Below are 19,162 nucleotides of genomic sequence, written 5' to 3'. Positions count from 1 at the left end.
TTAAATGGTTTCTAATGTTTTGCGCCATTACAACACAGCGTGTTGTAACAACACAGCGTGTTGTAATGTAGACTGCGTGTTTGCATTGACATGTGAGTGACTTCCAGGCTGGTGGACGGCGCTGTCCGCCTGTCCGCCGTCAGGCTCACGTCCTTGACAAGGAGAGCAAGAGCTCTGCAGAGCGCTGATTGGTTAAGGCTTGGTTGCTAAGATATCCTAATCCATATACAAATATGGCTGCTTTATAATACGCAAATGGACATCACATTTTCATTTATTTTATGTTTATTTTTATTTTCATCGGCTTCCCTATCAGATACAGGGGGGGATCTAGGTAAGATGTATCAATGTATATTCACGATTAGCGGGATAGGTTGCAGTACGCTTTACTTTGCACGTTACCCACTAATGTTAGTGTAAATTTATCACATTGATACTGTGTATTGTATACGGTGTATATACACACTGTATATTATTGACATACAACATGATGTTTAACAGTGTTTCAGCCCTCCTACTCTGTTGCAACTGGACCTTCCTTGACGTTATATTTGCTCGGAAATGCGTCGGACAAACTTCTGATTCTGAAAACCACATCTCCATCTGACACAGGTACTGTGCCTCGGGGGGCTCCGGCTCTGTCTCTGGGGCCCAGGCTCTGTTCCTCCTGGGCCCCACGCTCTGTCTCTGGGGCCCAGGCTCTGTTCCTCCTGGGCTCCGGCTCTGTCTCTGGGGCCCAGGCTCTGTTCCTCCTGGGCTCCGGCTCTGTCTCTGGGGCCCAGGCTCTGTTCCTCCTGGGCTCCGGCTCTGTCTCTGGGGCCCAGGCTCTGTTCCTCCTGGGCTCCGGCTCTGTCTCTGGGGCCCAGGCTCTGTTCCTCCTGGGCCCCACGCTCTGTCTCTGGGGCCTGAAGCATAATGTTAGGTCACATCAGGTCTGTTTTAAAGGGACAAACAGAACTTTATCCATGCAACACTAATTAGGATGAAGACCATAAACAAATGCAATCGAATAATGTACAAACATTAGGGTATCAAACATTTTCATTGTGATCCTATTTAATGATAAAACATGAAGTAGTTACAAACGTTTGGCTGTAAAATTAAAATATGTAATTGCAAGAAATGTTAACAAACTAATTGACTGAACTTCCTAATCACATCATTTGATGATTAAAACCAGTTATACACATATCCCTTATTCATTTGAGTCAAACTGTTATTCTAATGCTTGATATCACGGTCCTATGCTGTTGTTATAACTAAGCAGTGTATTCTCTGCAGGAAGCCTTCCTCCTCCATCTTGCACTGCAGAGCCTACACAATGGCTTCTCACAAAGGAACTAATTGGAAAGGTAAGATATTAAAAGTCTGTGTTAATAAATTGGTAATATATATTGTATTGGTATATTATATTGCTAACTAAAATTACTTAATGGAAAACATGTAATAGATGTTTTGTAAACTAAACAGATCTCTCTAAGCATGTTTACTTTGTCCGAGAGGCAAATGGTCCTCTGCTTTACTGTTTGTCCCCGTTTCACAGACCGCAGTTCAAATCCAACTGAAGCTTGAGCGAAGTCTGCAGTTGTGTGGGAACAATGAGACGGACACAGACTGCTGTAAAGAGCCTCTGTGTGTCCTTGAGACACTCGAACTGTCTGCCTGTCAGGGAGGAGTCCCCCTGGTTTCCATGTACATCCAGGCCCAGATATACGCCACATTTTCTCCCACTAACCCTGGATCAGGTGACTCTCTCTCGCGCGTGCTCTCTGACTTTCAACAACAGTGTGTATGCTTTGTTGAGTAGATGAATAGGGTGTGGGTCTGAAAACATATGGATTGTTTCTAAAACGTATCCAAATTTAATTGGATCAAATTGAATCGTGATGCATTTAATAATCACCTGATAATTCACCGATTTATTTCAGAGAATAGAACTGTGCTTCCTAACCAAGTGTACCAGCCTCTGGGGTCGTGTCCCTGTGACCTGACGTCAGGCGTATGTAACATACGTTGCTGCTGTGACCAGGTCAGCTGTAGTGCCCTTTCAAATGGTCTTCTGACAATCAGCATCATTTCTTAAACGTTTAGTTGTATTCTATATTCAACCATTCTGTCCTCCCTGTATTTCCATTATTTTGTCCATTATTTTGTCCATGTCTTTTACCGTTTGAAAGAGTAGCCATACAGCTCAACAACACCTCAGGAACAATGCCTCCGGTCTTTGAGTTTGCATTTACTGTTTTGGTGATAAAATTGACTTGAAATTTTTTTTTTTCAACTTTATACGTCTTGTGTCTGTCTGACTGGATCGTGGTGTTCCGTACCAGGACTGCTCCGAGGTAGGGTTGAAGTTGTTTGAAGGCCAGTGCCTTCAAGGGCCCTTTGGTGGGCAGGTGTCTCCTGCCCCAGACTACCAGTGTTCAGCCCAGTCCACCGCCAACACTCCGGACTGGTTTCCATTCCTCTGTGTCACGTCAGCGCCGGAGAACAACCCCTACCTGGGTCTGTTCTACCAGGGAAAGACTCTGTAAGAGGCCCAGAATGTCAGGCACTTTGTCATGTATTTTAAAACACCAGTATTAAAGGCCTGTCTGTGTCTTTGTGTCTAAACATGCCTATCATTTGTGTTTGACTAAGCCCACCAAAACCTAGCCCATCCTTCCAAAGGCCTGTGCTGTCAGCACCCCTGCCTGCTGATGAATACCGACAAGGAAGTCCCATCTTCACCCTGAGTGATCAATACTTCACCATCCCTCAGGTCAGTTCTTAAGTGTGAATTTGTGTGATTTACCTTCATTTACATTCATTCAGCACTCAGGACTTGTACTAAAGATACCCAACATGATTCTTTTGTTGCAGGAACTTTTTGCAGGGCAGTGTGCAAATACTGGTCCTGTAGCTTATTTGAAAAACTTCAACGTCAAATGTACAACTCTTATCAAATTCTGTCCAATTGGACCTCCTTTACAAACGTCACCAAGTGATTTAGGAGTTCAAGTCAAGGACGGCCAAGGAGGTATAATATATAAACGCTAATCAATGTTGAGGATTTGACTAGTTACATAACACATATCCACATTATAGTATCATATCGAATAGGAGTTTGAAATGTAGATTTTCTGTTTCTCTGCTTTAGGTGTGATAACGATTGAAGTCCTAGATGAAGTCGCTGTTGATTTGAGCCCATTCATTTCAAGTTCTGAATCCACCTATTCATCAGGTTTGGCAGGCTTCTTGTCATAGTCAATCTTAAATCTTAAAAAGTACTCCTAATTCGATATTTTTTTTTTTTCAAATAAATTTGTTTTTGTCTCTAAGGTGAGGGACAGGTGTGTGAAAACGTTACCCTGGCCATGGATTACCAATTCTTTTGGCAAGCAAATGGCCTCACAAATATAATACTGAGACGTACTGTTGGAACCATCGTGCTGAACAGTAGTGGTAAGGGCCTGAAAAACGTTTCAGACTACTTTGAACTACGTCTGCCACTGCTACTGTCTTACTGTTTCTCTCTTGTCTTCTGTCCAGTGGTGGTGTCTGCAAGGTATTCTTCTGTCTTTCTGAGCGGGAATGTTACTGATCAACATAAGAAGTCGGGGAACCCAGGTTTGTCTTTTGGAAAAAAGGAAAATCCTGGCACATGCTGTTAGTCCCAAGTTTCCCGTCTGGGATGAATACATCTTCCTGGTATCTTGTCCTCAGGGTACCTGGTGGGAGCGCCGGTGCTGGCCGGGTTTGGGGATACTTTGGACAACAATACATTCATAGAGAGGAGCTCAATAAATATTTGGCAACCAGGTATTTTTTTGTGTTTGATTTTGACAAAATACACTTTGTATATTAACCGCAACCTGTTGGACAAGTTGATCATTAACAATATGTGAAATGTATGATTATAGAGACGTACCTGCATCTTAACTAGGATACCATTTGAGTCAATGCACTTGAGATTATAAAGCCTAGTAATAAATCTGTATTTGTGTTTGTGAGTTAGCAGGATTGACCTGTTATTTGTCTTGTTGCATTGTTCATAATGTGCACTGCTCCCATGCTACTTCTCGTCCAGTCGAAATCCTTCATCACTAACTCCCTGCCTCTCAGTTGGTGACGGTGTCTGTTCTACGGCTGAGATGACACCGGTTATGTTTGGAGTGAACGCCACAGCAGGATGCCTTCTGGCTGTCAGCCGGTATAATTTGACCCAGTGTGATGTTCTGAGGTAAGTTTACTGTTCTGAGGTAAGGTACTGATGTGATTTGGTATATTATGTGTACAGCAGATGTTTGTATCTACTGGGTCACATCGTTTTGTATGTACAATAATGTTTTTGATTGCACTTCAACTGTTTTCTCGAACCCTGTATGTGCACAACACATTTCTATTCCAAAAATCTGAAGTTCGACCATACATTTTTTGACAGACATTTATTTGACTTTTGATCCTTACATTACTTCTGTCTAGGGAGATGGTTGCCTCTCTCCAAGCTTCCCTAGTGATGGCGACACACGTGGCGAAAAACGGTGACCCCGATTTGCAAAGGATGGCAGACTGGCTAAAGATAATCTGTGAGTAGACCCCTTGCTGTTCACCTGAGGATCTCAGGTGAACAGCAGTCCGAAGATACAGACCAATGATGTTCCATAAGGTCCCAAAACAATGCATTTCCTGTAAATGTCCCACCGGTTTGCAGACGTGCTGGTGAATGTGAGCAACGCTGATGGAGATGGGTGGTGCTCCGGTGTCCAGTGGCACCAACACGTGCATGTGAGGAGTGCTGTCACAGGAGAGGTGGGCGGTGTGCCTCAGAGGGAGATACAGGCCCTAACCATCAGGTACAAAGTCTTTATTCATCTCACTGGAAGATTAAGGTTTATCTGTAAGTCACTATCCCAACCAATGTTGCAAAGGAAGCCATTGCTCAAGAAGGACAAAAATAGGTGAATGAGGTTTTAGCTAAAATATGTAGCCAAATAAATAATAACAATTATTATTAATTTCTATCCTTGTTTATTTTTCAGTTACAAAATGTCCAGTTGGAGGTTGGAGTGTGGAGGAGGAGACTCTTCTTCCTGTTTGGATCCAATGGAGACACAACTGTTTCCTGTCTCCTCCTCGGTCACCTTTACAGACGTCCCTGTTAACTCAGGGCCCCCCAAAACCAGGTGCTCCATCAGTTCACATCAAGCTTGTGTGAAAAACCTAAACCAACATCAACCTGACTGGCTGTGTCCATCCCCAGGTTCCAGGTCAACTTCACTGAGTATGACTGTGACAGGAATGATGTATGCTGGCCAGAACTTGCATTTCCTTTGACGAGATATTACACAGGTAATTATTATTTATTTAATTACTTTTTACTGAAAGTAATTCTGAAAGTAAGGGTGTCTGTGTGTGCTAGCTGAGCCCTCAGCCCAAGCCTATATATAGGTAAATGTATAGGGACATATATATTGGTAAAAATATAACTGATCTTTGCTTTTTCTTTCAGGTGAGCCGTATTCACAGTCATTGGCAAAAGGCCTGATCTTGGTTTTCTTCTTCATCGTTGCCTCAGTTCTTGGAACTCCATGGAAACAGATCAGACAGGCGTGGAATACCTCCTCTTTGTAACTGCATGAAACAAGTTATCCTGTCTAATAAAAAAATGGAATATGGTTATGATGATTACACATTCATGACTAAAAGTCACACCCAATCCATAATTAACATGAATTATTTAAAAAATGACAATATTTTGTAACTATCTACATTTGAGTTACTTTTCACTGTATCGTTTTATTTGTCTACACTTCATATTCGTTCATGATAATGTAACCCGATGGACTACAGCATTAAAGTGTCATCTGCGCAGACTCAAACGGGCGGTTCTTATTGGCCAATCACTTCCCTGTCACCGAGCGATCTTCCGGTCCCAGTGACGTGGATAGTCTCAACAAACAAGCGATGTGCCTTTTGAAGGAAATATAACTTTAACTTTTGGACTATGAAACCCAGCTGCTGAGGTTACACTCGACTTGGTGTCTACTGATTAACCTTTGACCTCCTGGGTGCACTGAGCCAGATAATCCTGCAACTAGCACCAGTAGTAACTTCAGTAGCAGTAAGTTAGTTTGTTCTTCTGAGCGGTCAGCTGTTGACCTGCAGTACCTCGTTAGTCTCGGACCGGAGGAAACAGAGAAATAGGATGAACGAGGTGCACGAAGAAAGTTTTCTTGGTCACTTGGGCTAACGAAAAGCAGTCAGCTAGCTCTAATGCTAACACTAGCGTGATCGTCTTCGTGTGAAAGGAAAGCAAAGGTTTAGAAGCTGTGAAGATGGGCTCCTTGTTCCGGAGCGAGGAGATGTGTCTGGCCCAGCTCTTCCTCCAGGCCGGCTCGGCCTACGACTGCATCAGCGAGCTGGGAGAGACCGGACTGGTGGAGTTCAGGGACGTGAGTCGTCCTCTCAACCCTGATTGACAGCTGAACACTAATGTCGAGTGGCTTTAAATAATCTTATGCTTCACAGTTTGAAAGCATTTTGTTGAGTCACGCCTTCATGTTAATCCAACTGTACCTGCGACTTCTAAATTGAATGCTGAATGGTTCTGTGGTTTTAGCTCAACCCCAGTGTCAACTGCTTCCAGAGGAAATTCGTCAATGAGATCAAAAGATGTGAAGAAATGGAAAGGATTCTTGGTAAGAAACACACTGACTTCATAGAACCATCTCTGCTCACTGTAGTGAAATGAGTGTAAACATGCCACCCTCTTATATTCTACTGTCCAGCTGTTCTTATACTGTTCTCTTATTCTGCTCTCAGGGTTCCTCCTAAGGGAGATCAAGAAGGCGGACCTCCCGCTCCCCGACCGAGACGTGAACCCCGTGGCGCCGCTGCCCAAGCATGTCATGGCTACCATGGTCAGCCGCCGGCCGCAACATCCCCTCTTTGTTGTTAGGGTTTTGATGTCTAACGAGTTATGTCTTTTTGTTAGGGGCTCTCATGTTATAACGCAAATGTACCACAATAATAATGTGTATATAATGGCTGAAATTACTGTTATTATATTGTTATGCGATTCAAACTAGGGTCATTCTGTATCTCTGTTTGTGTTTTATTAATCGTATTATACCCAACTGCTTCGTTCTATTACATATTTTGCTTCCTCTTTTGTATTTTCAACACATAGCCTTCCTGGTTCCACTTTGTGACTCTGTGTGTGTTTGTGTGTGTCTCAGGAGCAGCTGCAGAGGCTAGAGGCTGAGCTCAGTGAGGTCACCAGGAACAAAGAGAAGCTGCAGAAGAACCTGCGAGAGCTCACTGAGTACACGCACATGCTGCACGTCACCAAGAACTTTGCTCAGAGAGGCAGTGAGGTCAGTAGCAACACGTTGTCTTGAATCTCTCCGGAACAAACCAGGAAACGAGGCGCCACTCTGCCCCTCTCAGTTTTTGAATGGCCTTTTCGGCCTTCTCTTACATCTTCTGATTGGTCCACCCCTCTGGTGTGTGTCCCAGCAGGAACCCCCCCAGGCCCAGTACGAGGAGTTCCCCTTCCTGGAGAAGGATGCTGCCCTGGACTACACCAGCATGCAGAGGATGGGGGCCAAACTGGGGTGAGGGAGGTTGAGAAGAGGGAAACTAACTGGTCCTGCTGTTGCTGGTGGTTGGTTCTACTGTGAAGATCTTTTCCATTGGGACAATATAGGTTTGTTAAAGTTGTGTAGGATTTAGGTATGGATGCAGACTGCAACCACCTGAATTCCCCCCCTGCTCACAGCTCTTGCCGGCCTGTAAAGGTGCCAGTAGGTATTCCAAAATTATGTCATTGTCAATGACCTCATTAGAAACATGGTGGTGCTCATTGCCACCCTCCATGTAAGAATACTCCCTATGTAAATGTAAAGGCTTGTTGTAAAAATGCTTATTATTTCATGGGATTATACACTTATTAAAACATACTTGAATGAATGAATATTATATACAATTTCTGCAAACTCTGTTTCGCTAAATGACACTCAATTCTACACACTATCTTTTAAAGTTATTAATAACCCAAACTTTATTTTTAGATTATTTGAGATAAACAATCCAACGATAACATTAATTTTTTTTTCACGTTTTTTTAAATAGCTATTTATTTTTCTGCATATTTTAGATTTATTTCGGGACTGATTCAGAGGCCGAAGATTGAGGCGTTTGAGCGGATGATGTGGAGAGTCTGTAAGGGCTACACCATCCTCAGCTACTCAGAGATTGACGAGTATCTGGAAGACCCTGACACGGTAACTCTCTAACTCATTCACCCACTCAATCACTCATGCACGCTCACTCTCTGTGTGGTTGTCTACTGTAACACATTAACAGTTTTTCATGTGATGACCAGACACTGTAATATGTCATGTTTCATGGGATGAAAGATACAGGGTTTCACTGTAATATGTCATGTTTCATGGGATGGCATACACCGTAGCATTATAGTGAGAAGCTGAACCCTCTCTCAGATGCCATCGTCATAATCACCGGCTGTCAATTAAATTCAATTCAATTTTATTTGTATAGCCCTTAATCACCAAAACCTTAACAGGCCATTATTTATTACATATTTATGTCCACAACGAGCTCCACATATCCGCACACTTTCTGTATTAATCGCTCACGTGTGGTGACCCCCCATATATCGTCATATCGCACAGCCCTAAACTAAGGTAATTGTAGAATGAATAAAATAATTCTGAATGCATGTGTTTTTGTATCTTTATGGAGTAATCCAATATTTCTGACTGAACTGTGTGTGAAGACATTTCTCATGTTTGCTCAAGGACTCTCACTGTATGCAAATCTCTTCCTACTTAAGCATTTATTTACTTTTGACTCACATTTGACTTACATTTGCTTAGCGTGGTCATAACTGATGCAACTCGGTACTGACTATCCCCCTCCTGTTGTGGTTCATCTCCAGGGCGAGCCAACCAAGAGTGTGGTGTTCCTGATATCCTACTGGGGAGAGCTCATTGGGCAGAAGGTCAAGAAGATCTGTGACTGGTAATGGTTTGGAGCTACGGGTGGTGTCTCTTAGGGCTGTGCAATTAATTTTTTGTTGTATTCTGAAGTTCAAGACAAGTTAAATGCATTTTATTTTCAAACTCAAAAATAATCGTTTGAAGAATCGTGATTTCAATCTTGACCAAAAAAATTGTGATTCTCATTTTTTCCAAAATCGAGCAGCCCTAGTGTCTCTTTATGAACATGTGTATCTCCTGTGGTTCTCTCTCTCCTTTCTGTGTGTGTGTGTGTGTGTGTGTGTGTGTGTGTGTGTGTGTGTGTGTGTGTGTGTGTGTGTGTGTGTGTGTGTGTGTGTGTGTGTGTGTGTGTGTGTGTGTGTGTGTGTGTGTGTGTGCCTTTATGAACATGTGTGTCTCTCTCTTATGAACATTTGTGTCTCTTTCTCTTGGTTCTTTATAAACATGTGTGTCTCCTCCACCAGCTACCACTGCCACCTGTACCCGTACCCCAGCAGCAGGGAGGAGCGGACAGACGTGGTGGAGGGGCTGGGGACCCGCATCCAGGACCTAAACACGGTACAGCCTCTGGTTGCTATGGTACCTGCTTGGTAACCAGGAGATGCACCCCATGTCAGCTAAACTGTTGCACTCTTTAACCAGCCAAGGTTTTCTTTCATGAGGCCTTTTGGTCGCGGCTCAAATCCAGGCGTGTCTATATGCCGTGTGCTCAGCCGAGGAAAATCATCAATATTTAAAACACTGCTACTTAGTTTTCGAAGTAAAGAAAATAAATCAAAATAAGTTTCAACAGTCCGACATATTGTTTAGTAGATTGAACTGCTGCTGTTTAAGGCTTAACAGGCTTAACTAGTTTCACCCTTTTCCTGGTAGTAGTTTTTCTCTATCCTGTTTATCGGAGAATCAGAGTTTCATTCATCATGAGAAGCACATGATCCACACATGATCCACACGAGACCACGGCAGGAAGCTAGATCAGAATGTCCTCCGCCATGCTCCTGAGTTCTTTCTTTCTTTCTTTCTTTCTTTCTTTGAGGGTCTGTCCTTGTAGTTTGCGTTACAATATAATGATCTTATCATGTGTTCTATTAGACACGTTTTCACAGAATAACCCAAATAGTTTCTGCATTAAAATTCTTGATTTTATTATGCAGGAGTCTCGGGTCAGGAATATAGTGATATTCAGAACAAACGTCAGTATGAACATTTGGTCCACAGGCATATAATGTGTAGTGTGCTGTGGTCCCAGGTCCTGCTGAGGACGGACGACTACCTGCGGCAGGTGCTGAAGAAGGCGTCTGAGTCGGTCTACACGTGGTTCATCCAGGTGAAGAAGATGAAGGCCATCTACTACGTCCTCAACCTGTGCAGCCTGGACGTCACCAACAAGTGTCTGATCTCGGAGGTGTGGTGTCCCGTGGGCGACCTGGGCGCCGTGCGCCAGGCGCTGGAGGAGGGCTCGGTACGTCTGGAGCACGGGTCTCAGTCTGGGGGTATTGGTCTCAGTATGAGTGTTGTCCCATCCTCAAGGCTGTCCTGGAAACCCCAGACACTGGTGTTACTGGACGTCTGAGGGGTTTATGAAACAAACAGAGTGGCCCTCCTGACGCCATCTCTGGTGGCCCTCGATGCTTTATGGCAGATACCTTCTACATATCTACCATCTATCATGGTTTTTATCTATTGTTTTATAATGTACTTATTTGTCCCTCTCGTGTACTGGTGAGGTGTCCCAGTGTCACTTCCTGTGGAGCTTCTTCTCTCATCTAAGAAGGGCTTGCTTGTATCGGGCCTATCCTGCAGAAGGGTAGAGAGACCCATGAAGGGTCTCTATTCAGGACATTTGTTGCTCAATTGGGACCACTGGTCGTTCATTTACCGGGCTGAAGAGAAGAGAAGAGGTTGGGTAAATCAGTAACCGGTTCGAAACCGTCGCTGCAGTGCTGGTGCTAAATTAACTAATTTATTAAGCAATGTGCTCGCAGCCTGCAGTCTCACTGTGAGCCTGTCTCACTGTGGGCTGGTCTCACTGTGAGCTGGTCTCACTGTGAAAATTGTGAATTTCTTTTTTTTTTCACATTTTTATTTGTTGTGAAATCCGTCCCCCTGGCTGTATGCAGTAATAGATGTTTGTAGATCTATCCACTAACTTTAGCACGCCTAGTGTTGCCGTTTAATCTCATTTTATAGTTGGTCATATTTCTCATTGCAGAGGAAAAGCGGAGCGACGTTGCCTTCCTTTGTCAACCGTATACCGAGCAACGACACGCCGCCCACGCTCATCAAGACCAACAAGTTCACCTCTGGCTTCCAGAACATCGTGGACGCGTATGGAGTGGGCACGTACAGAGAGGTGAACCCAGGTAGGAGGTCCTGTGGGGGCAATATGAGGTTGAGAAAATATTGCATACATGTGTCCGAGGTAGGAAGTAGAAGTTAGAAACAGTGTAAGGGTGTTATTTTATTATTGAATTATTGCACCCCCGAGCTTTCCTTCTCATGGTTTACTCCATTTCCCACTGGGCTTTGGGAAGCTTTAGTTATTAATGTCTCTCTGGATTCTGTGAGGACGCTTTGAGACTGTGGGTTGTGGTCCTCCAGGCTGCACCGCTGGGCCTAGTGGTCATCCAAGCTGCACCACCTGGCCTAGTGGTCATCCAGGCTGCACCACTGGGCCTAGTGGTGGTGGATCCTGGTCATGAGTGGTGTGTGTGATGTTCTTGGTTCCTCAGCTCCCTTCACCATCATCACCTTCCCCTTCCTGTTCGCGGTGATGTTCGGCGACCTGGGCCACGGGCTGATCATGGCCGTGTTCGCCTCCTGGATGGTCCTGTACGAGAACAACCGCAAGCTGAAGAACACCAGGAATGAGGTGCTGTCCTCACAGGCCCTTCTCTCTAACGCCTTATAAAACCATCATTGATTTATAATGTATTATTATTAAATCAGGCAATAGGGCATAGTTCTCCCTAATAGCTATAGCTTATATCGCTTGGTTGCCTAAAAAATTACTAGACGCAACAAGCCAATCCATCAGTGGTTTCCAAGCCCCGATCTCTAGCTCTGTGTGGTCAGCTGAACATCGGTGTGAAGTTAACCCTCACCGACACGCTGTTAAGATGAACTGCTCCCCCAATAGAGCTCCACACACTCCTAACAGGAGAATACAAACCCTTCCCTTTTTAAAGTTCTAAGCAGTTATACAGTGTGTACAATCAGCCAAACGTTGAATGTGTCCTGCCTTCCTGTTTGGACGTTCAGAGGCGCTTTGTCCACGGCGCTGACTGCTGCGTCTGTGTGTGCTTGTAGAAATGATACTTGAAAGGCTCATTATTATTATTATTATTATTATTATTATTATAGTTTGGTATTCTCTGTATTATAGCTGTGTGTTCACACCGCACATTGAAACATGTCGCGGGCGACACGTTTCAATGCAAAGTGAACGTAGAGATGCGTATCTGGCGAAATTTGTCACAGCAGAAGATTTGATTGACGGGGCGACAGTTTTCCCAGTCACGGGCGAGCGCGTTCACGTGGATTTGCAGTGCGAATGCACAAAAAAAACAGCCAATCACCGTTCAACCGGCTGGGCCAATCGTTCCCTACACTCCGCAGTGAACCACAGCTTGGAGGAGAAAGTGATTGTTGCCGTTTGCGACTCCCGGAGCTCTATATATAATATTATATGATATTATATATATAATATATAAATATCTATATAATATAATATATACGATATATATAATATCACGGCACAAAGCGGTGTGTGCCTCCGGATTATATTATTAACCCATAAACGACGGGCATTCCGACGTCTCTCCCTCTTCCACAACAGGTACAGACACACAATGGTGGTTATCTCGGCCATGGTTGATGAGAATGAATTGGCACGCTCCGCGACAAAATTCACCCCGCGACACGTTTCAATGTGCGGTGTGAACACAGTTATGCACAGCGACAGATTTAGATTTGTCGCGCGGCAACATGTTCACACGAACAGGCGAAAAATGTGTGTATTGCAATAAAGATTAGAAGTCAGAAATTATGACTTTGAGTTGACTGAGGAAGTCTGTAGTTGAGGGGAGGACCCTAATGCTCCCAAAAGGATGTTTTGATGACCATCTGTTGATCATTAATTGATTTGACAATCCTTTTTATATATTTTTTATAGTTTAGTATTGTTGACAATATCCTGATTTAATTTGTGATCCACCAAACAGCATTTTCCCCTCAGTTCATGGCAAGGCTTTAAGGTGTGTGTGTGTGTGTGTGTGTGTGTGTGTGTGTGTGTGTGTGTGTGTGTGTGTGTGTGTGTGTGTGTGTGTGTGTGTGTGTGTGTGTGTGTGTGTGTGTGTGTGTGTGTGTGTGTGTGTGTGTGTGTGTGTGTGTAGATCTGGAACACCTTCTTTGAGGGGCGCTACATCATCCTGCTGATGGGTGTGTTCTCCATCTACACCGGCCTCATCTACAACGACTGCTTCTCCAAGTCCCTCAACCTGTTCGGCTCGGGCTGGAGCGCCAAGGCCATGTTCGAGGCTGGCGTGTGGAAGTGAGGACACGCCCATCGCCTAATGACCAGGGCGCGGTGTTTCACCAAATGAATAGTGTGGGGGAAAACAGACGTTCATACATGGGTCTGAAAGTGTGTCCATTGCCCTTTTCTTTGTGTGTTTTTCATCAATGACAGGGATGCTGATATATCCGCCAATCGTTTCCTGATCCTTGACCCCAACATCACAGGGGTTTTCAAAGGGCCCTATCCACTGGGAATCGATCCAGTGAGTTGAAGGGTTTTCATGCTAGTGCCGTATCAGTGCCCGAGGCTGAATGTGGAACTGTCGTCTCTCTAGGCCCCCCCCAGGTCTATGGGGATGGAATGAAGAGGCTAACCAGTGAATAATCACTTATAGCTGCTTGCTTGATTCAAGACACTGGATTTCACTGGATCTTTTTAACTGGTTTACAAAAATTATGTCATTTAGCTGAAGATGTGTAGGATTGAGCCCTCCCCAGTTAGTTACTTTTCTTTATTTAGTGAAACTACTTGAGACTGTCCCTCTAGGCAACCCTACAGAACAATGCAAACTCCCTATTGGACTTCAGTGTTTATTACATCTTTATGCCAAGTGCATTATCAAGAACAAAAAATAAATAAAAAAAGAAAATACCCCCATAAGCTCCCCTTTGACAGAGAAAGTGACCCGATAAAGCGTTGCGTAACGCTAAACATAATAACCCATAATAACCTGTTAACCACGCAGATCTGGAACCTGGCCAACAACCGGCTGACATTCCTGAACTCCTACAAGATGAAGATGTCTGTGATTCTGGGAATCGTCCACATGAGCTTTGGCGTGGTCCTCAGCGTCTACAACCACCTGTAAGGCCGGTTTCCTCCGTCGTTGGGGTTCCTTCGCTGTCACCAAGAGGGTTTTAGATGGAGTAGACTGGGCTATTTTAATGTCTGTTGGCTCATGGTTTGATGGTGCATGTAGGAGGAGGAGAACAGCCTGTCAGTAATGTTCTGGGAGCAGTTGGGCCTGCATTGTAATATCTTCCACCATGTCCCGCTGCGTCTCCCCAGCCACTTCAGGAAGAAGTCCAACCTGTACCTGGTCTTCCTGCCGGAGCTGCTCTTCATGTGGTGTTTGTTTGGCTACCTGGTCTTCATGGTGGTCTACAAGTGGCTGGCCTTCTCTGCCTCTGAGTCCAGAGCGGCTCCCAGCATCCTCATCCACTTCATCAACATGTTCCTAATGCAGGGCAGCGCCATCCAGCAGCTCTACCCAGGACAGGTACAAGGTCACATGGTCGCCATGGACCCAAGCATCCATCACCCGCTGCCCAGATTGCACTCCACCTATCTTCACACATTTCCAACCATCACACATCACCCATCACCCATCTCCACCCATTTTAACCGTTAGTTTACTCTCTGGCATCGGTGGCACCAGGAGAAGAACGGGAGTAGAGTTCAGAGCAGAGCGTTCTTCTGGCTTGTGGAGACTAAAACCAAAACCCCTCTTTTTCCATATTTCGGTATTATTTTAATAACCATGACAAAATGGCGAGGATTAATGTGTACCAAATCATAGCAGTCGTTAAAAAAAATAATAATAACTGAATCAAAAACAAGATTTGGGTTCACCGGCACTTTCATACATGTGTGTGTATATTCATCGATGGCAAATTTGCCTTTTTCTCTCTTTCTTTCTTTCTGAAAAAAAAATAATTGGAAGTTGTACTATACTTCAAGTCTATCACATGTAAAGTGCAGATAGATGCTTGATGAGGGTCATGTTTTGCGTCCCCCAGGCCGGGCTGCAGGGGTTCCTGCTGGTCATCGCGCTTCTCTCTGTGCCCGTCCTGCTGCTGGGGAAACCACTCTACCTTTACTGGCTCCACAACGGAGGCCAGCGCCTGGGGATGTACCGGGTGAGAGGCCTAACCCTAACCCTGCCCCGTGGTGCTCACGGTGGAAATGCATTGAACCTGGATTCACCACACCCACGGGACTAATGTCTCCAATCTCTCCCATCTCTGGTGTCTCTCTCTCCCTCTCTGGTGTCTCTCTCTCCCTCTCTGCTGTCTCTCTCTCCCTCTCTGGTGTCTCTCTCCCACCTTCTGGGGTCTCTCCCCCTCACTGGGGTCTCTCTGGTGTCTCTCTCTCCCCCGCTCTCTTTCTCAGGGCTATGAGCGCGTGCGGCGTGGCAGTGAGGAGGAGCTCTCTCTGATGCACGCTCACGACATGGAGGAAGGCAGCGGACACAGCGACCTCTCCACCAGCCGGGAGCACCAGAAGGAGCAGGTCGGAACCCAGTAGATAAATCAAAAGGCTTAAACGCACCAAGTAGGCTCTTCAAAAGACTTGGATTGAATTAACATGGGTCTTATTTTGTGTGGCTCCTGAGTAACTGGCCCGGTTGTGTTTGTTTGCGGTGACAGATTAACTTTGGAGATGAGTTCCTGCACCAGGGCATCCACACTATAGAGTACTGCCTGGGCTGCGTCTCCAACACGGCCTCCTACCTGAGGCTGTGGGCGCTGAGCCTGGCCCACGCACGTATGTCTGCACACACAGAGCATCTTGTCTTAAAGTGTGTGTGTGTGTGTGTGTGTGTGTGTGTGTGTGTGTGTGTGTGTGTGTGTGTGTGTGTGTGTGTGTGTGTGTGTGTGTGTGTGTGTGTGTGTGTGTGTGTGTGTGTGTGTGTGTGTGTGTGTGGAGCCCAGGGTAATTGGTGACATCGTCTATTTCGAGATGTAATCAGGGGGGAGGGGGCTGGAACCAGAGTTTGGTTCCAGCCCCCCCCCCCCCCCCCCCCTCTTTAGCAGCTATGGGAGCTGCTAAAGACTCTTGGAATGGATGTCAACAACTCACCAACCGCCCTAAACTGTGAACCTACAGACCTTGTGAGAGGGGCTGAGTTGAATGAAAAAATCATGGCTTATTTACAACCATCCGTCATAACCGTCATAAACGGTCAACATTTAACCTGGGGTCTCGGCAAACTGACCTTTCCTCCTAATGAGGGAGAGCTTTGTTGGGGGGGGGTTGGAAAGTGATTTGTACAAGCAGTAAACGCTCCAGGCCCAGCCCTCTCTGGTGTCCTAGCGTCTCATGCATGTGTTTTGTCCACTGTAACAGAGCTGTCTGAGGTCCTCTGGCGTATGGTGATGCACTTGGGCCTGCGTGTGGACACCAGCCTGGGGGTCCTGTTCCTGGTGCCAGTCTTTGGCCTGTTTGCTGTACTCACTGTCTCCATCCTGCTGGTGATGGAGGGTCTCTCTGCCTTCCTCCATGCCCTCCGTCTGCACTGGTAAGAGAAGTCTAGTGCTCAGCTAGCAGCTGCAGGTATTCAAAATACTTTAAGTCCATATTATTAGTACAGCCATTAATCCCAGTTAGTCCCACACATTTAATGCCCCCTATCCCGAGCTTGTAAGTCTGGAAGGGTTATTGCGGTTAGACTGTGAGATTAATGTACATCACTGGGTATAATAATTATTCTATAATACATACTTCATAATAATATTAGTTATTTTGGTCCAAATGCAATGACTTAAAATAAGCAATAGTTTATTCTGCTATAGATGACATTAGTCATACAGTAAACCTGCACCTTGGCGACGACTGCTGGAGGGAATGTGAACTGCGGGCTGCAGCTACAGCGGATCATGTTTACAGCCTAGAAAGTCACCAAAATACTTGTAACTTGTTCTGAAATATAATTTAAGAATTTTAAGAACAGACTCATCTAAACAAGATCGATTGAGGAAAAGTCATGACCGCGAGATGCTGACTGTTTGTTGAGAGGTTTACTGGATGTTTTTATTATTTATTATTTTATTTCCAAGTGGTGAAAAGGAGCTCCATCACGGCAGGTCTACTGCTCATTATCAAGGAAGGGACGAAGGAACGAGAGCGACAAGCTCCATGTCCCTGCTCTTCCTTGACTCTTCTAGGGATGATTAGGGCTGCAATGGGGGCCATAATAAACATGCATAATAGCATAACAAACATAACCTAACAAGCAAAAATCTCTTGTTTATCCACAGGGTGGAGTTTCAGAATAAATTTTACAGCGGGACCGGAATTAAGTTTTCTCCATTCTCCTTCTCACTCCTGGCCTCCAGCTTCGACCATGATGGTTTCCACTGAGGGCAGGGGAGGGAGAAGCCATTTTGGATGGTTTCCTCTAAGAGCAGGGGAGGGAGAAGCTATTTTTTGCCAGCAAGGTTGAGCTTAAGACCCTCTAAGGAGCATCTTACAGAGTGAATTGTTTTGTTTATAGTTTTCCCGTTTAACAAATGTATTGTCTGAACTCCATAGAAGTCAAAATGCATTGGGAAGATTATTTACTTACATTTTAAATGATGCCCTCCCCTGTGGTAATGTATTTAATAGTCATTCTGGGATGGGGAAAAGTATTTTGTAGGTTACAGTTTCAGATATTTGATGCACTGACTGCCTTATAGAAGTTCCACCAAATGACCGCCATTTTCCCTTTGTATTGTCCAAAGGATTTATCACGTTTCATTATTGAAGAGTGTTGACATACAAATGTGATGAGAGATATCGACTTTGTAGACATTTTTTAAACATGATATATATTTTTAAGCAGTGCATCAACGAATGTGTTTTTCTCCCCCATTCCCGAGATGTTATTTAAATCTTCACATTGTTGCCTATGCCTCCATCACTACAGTTGAGCTCTGGTTCGGGGGAGGGGGGGGAGGGGGACTGTCAGTCAGTCATTGTGTAATAAAGTAATTATTTATGGCTGTCCCCTATCACTGGGTCACAAATTGCGTTTGAGGTTTTGTAAGCCTTCATTTTAAAGGTAAGGCTCGAAGCTATCTTAATAACTGAATGACACAGTTGTTTCATGATTGTGAAACAATGCGGATAGTTACGGCTGATTTTTGTTTATTTCTTGATTTGTTGTAATATGAAGAGTTGTCCCAAGGGAAGGTTCTTCTTTGTGTTTTGATCACCTTACTACGTTAAATGATGGGGTATGTGAACATTATACAATTAGATTCATTTAAGTTACATCTTATTTTCAAGGGACATATGGTTTAAAACTGGTAACACTGTGACATATTTCTTTGATTTATTCAATATTTGCCTGATTATTATTAGAAAAGGCCCTTGATTAAAGATATTGAGGTAAATTGATCTGAAATGCCCTGTCTGAATGTATGCATGTATGTACAAATGTCTTTATTTGTATCCATACATTCCCTGGTTTCCTTTGATCTTATTCTTTGATTTATGTTTTTGTTGACTGACAAATACATGTATTTTATTATACCTATATAAAGTCTTTCCTTCTCGTTTTGGTCATGATTAGTGACTAGCCCACTCTAGGGTAGAACTATACAGTGGTTTTAGTACAAATTATAAAGGAACACTGATGGGCAAAAATAACTTAACGGACACATTATATTATGAATATAGTCAACTCTGGGCCCAAATCTAATAAACACAACACACCACACATTCAAGAGGGTCAAGATGACCCTCGAGCCCCCTCCCTATCAGTCTGCGGAGAACACTCTGCCACAGCTAGATGGCGAGGACACACATATCACACAGAAAGACAACACAACCCGGAGGCTCAGGGACAAGAGAACCCTCGATAACCCACACA

At 44.5% G+C, this 19,162-nt stretch overlaps 2 protein-coding genes across 3 annotated transcripts; both read left to right on the top strand.

The window, feature by feature from the left end:
• The first annotated feature begins 246 nt into the window (after window positions 1–246).
• Window positions 247–5,843, top strand: tctn2 (tectonic family member 2). The gene is made up of 18 exons (XM_084468245.1): window positions 247–334; window positions 502–612; window positions 1,282–1,352; window positions 1,544–1,745; window positions 1,929–2,029; window positions 2,331–2,530; window positions 2,641–2,761; window positions 2,863–3,019; window positions 3,140–3,223; window positions 3,322–3,444; window positions 3,532–3,609; window positions 3,706–3,801; window positions 4,105–4,222; window positions 4,465–4,568; window positions 4,694–4,835; window positions 5,022–5,165; window positions 5,243–5,331; window positions 5,492–5,843. Exons 1-18 carry the CDS (start codon window positions 256–258, stop codon window positions 5,611–5,613), a joined length of 2,142 nt encoding a protein of 713 aa, XP_084324371.1. The 5' UTR covers window positions 247–255; the 3' UTR covers window positions 5,614–5,843.
• A 63-nt stretch (window positions 5,844–5,906) lies between these two features.
• On the top strand, window positions 5,907–18,847 carry atp6v0a2b (ATPase H+ transporting V0 subunit a2b). 2 transcript variants are annotated; one of them, XM_084468247.1, is made up of 20 exons: window positions 5,907–6,434; window positions 6,602–6,680; window positions 6,805–6,902; window positions 7,221–7,358; window positions 7,504–7,598; window positions 8,141–8,267; window positions 8,945–9,027; window positions 9,470–9,563; window positions 10,255–10,467; window positions 11,218–11,368; window positions 11,738–11,877; window positions 13,400–13,557; window positions 13,696–13,786; window positions 14,270–14,388; window positions 14,593–14,803; window positions 15,324–15,443; window positions 15,697–15,816; window positions 15,954–16,071; window positions 16,654–16,825; window positions 17,565–18,847. In XM_084468247.1, exons 1-20 carry the CDS (start codon window positions 6,318–6,320, stop codon window positions 17,665–17,667), a joined length of 2,547 nt encoding a protein of 848 aa, XP_084324373.1. In that variant the 5' UTR covers window positions 5,907–6,317; the 3' UTR covers window positions 17,668–18,847. The 2 variants fall into 2 exon arrangements, with proteins under 2 accessions (XP_084324373.1, XP_084324372.1); XM_084468246.1 differs by having other exon boundaries at window positions 7,501–7,598.
• Window positions 18,848–19,162: the final 315 nt, after the last annotated feature.

Source organism: Micromesistius poutassou, assembly GCF_964030765.1.
Source record: "Micromesistius poutassou genome assembly, chromosome: 5".
In the NCBI taxonomy this organism is placed as follows: domain Eukaryota; kingdom Metazoa; phylum Chordata; class Actinopteri; order Gadiformes; family Gadidae; genus Micromesistius; species Micromesistius poutassou.
Note: the sequence above shows the minus strand (reverse complement) of the source record. Positions and strands in the feature narration are given on the sequence as shown.

Excerpts from the sequence above, each read along its gene's own strand:
- tctn2 (XM_084468245.1), top strand. The coding sequence starts at position 256 with ATGGACATCACATTTTCATTTATTTTATGTTTATTTTTATTTTCATCG. Across the intron at positions 3,020-3,139 it reads AGTCAAGGACGGCCAAGGAG|GTGTGATAACGATTGAAGTC; the intron begins GTATAATATATA and ends TCTCTGCTTTAG. Across the intron at positions 4,223-4,464 it reads ACCCAGTGTGATGTTCTGAG|GGAGATGGTTGCCTCTCTCC; the intron begins GTAAGTTTACTG and ends ACTTCTGTCTAG.
- atp6v0a2b (XM_084468246.1), top strand. The coding sequence starts at position 6,318 with ATGGGCTCCTTGTTCCGGAGCGAGGAGATGTGTCTGGCCCAGCTCTTC. Across the intron at positions 14,389-14,592 it reads CTCAGCGTCTACAACCACCT|CCACTTCAGGAAGAAGTCCA; the intron begins GTAAGGCCGGTT and ends GCGTCTCCCCAG. Across the intron at positions 16,826-17,564 it reads CATGCCCTCCGTCTGCACTG|GGTGGAGTTTCAGAATAAAT; the intron begins GTAAGAGAAGTC and ends GTTTATCCACAG.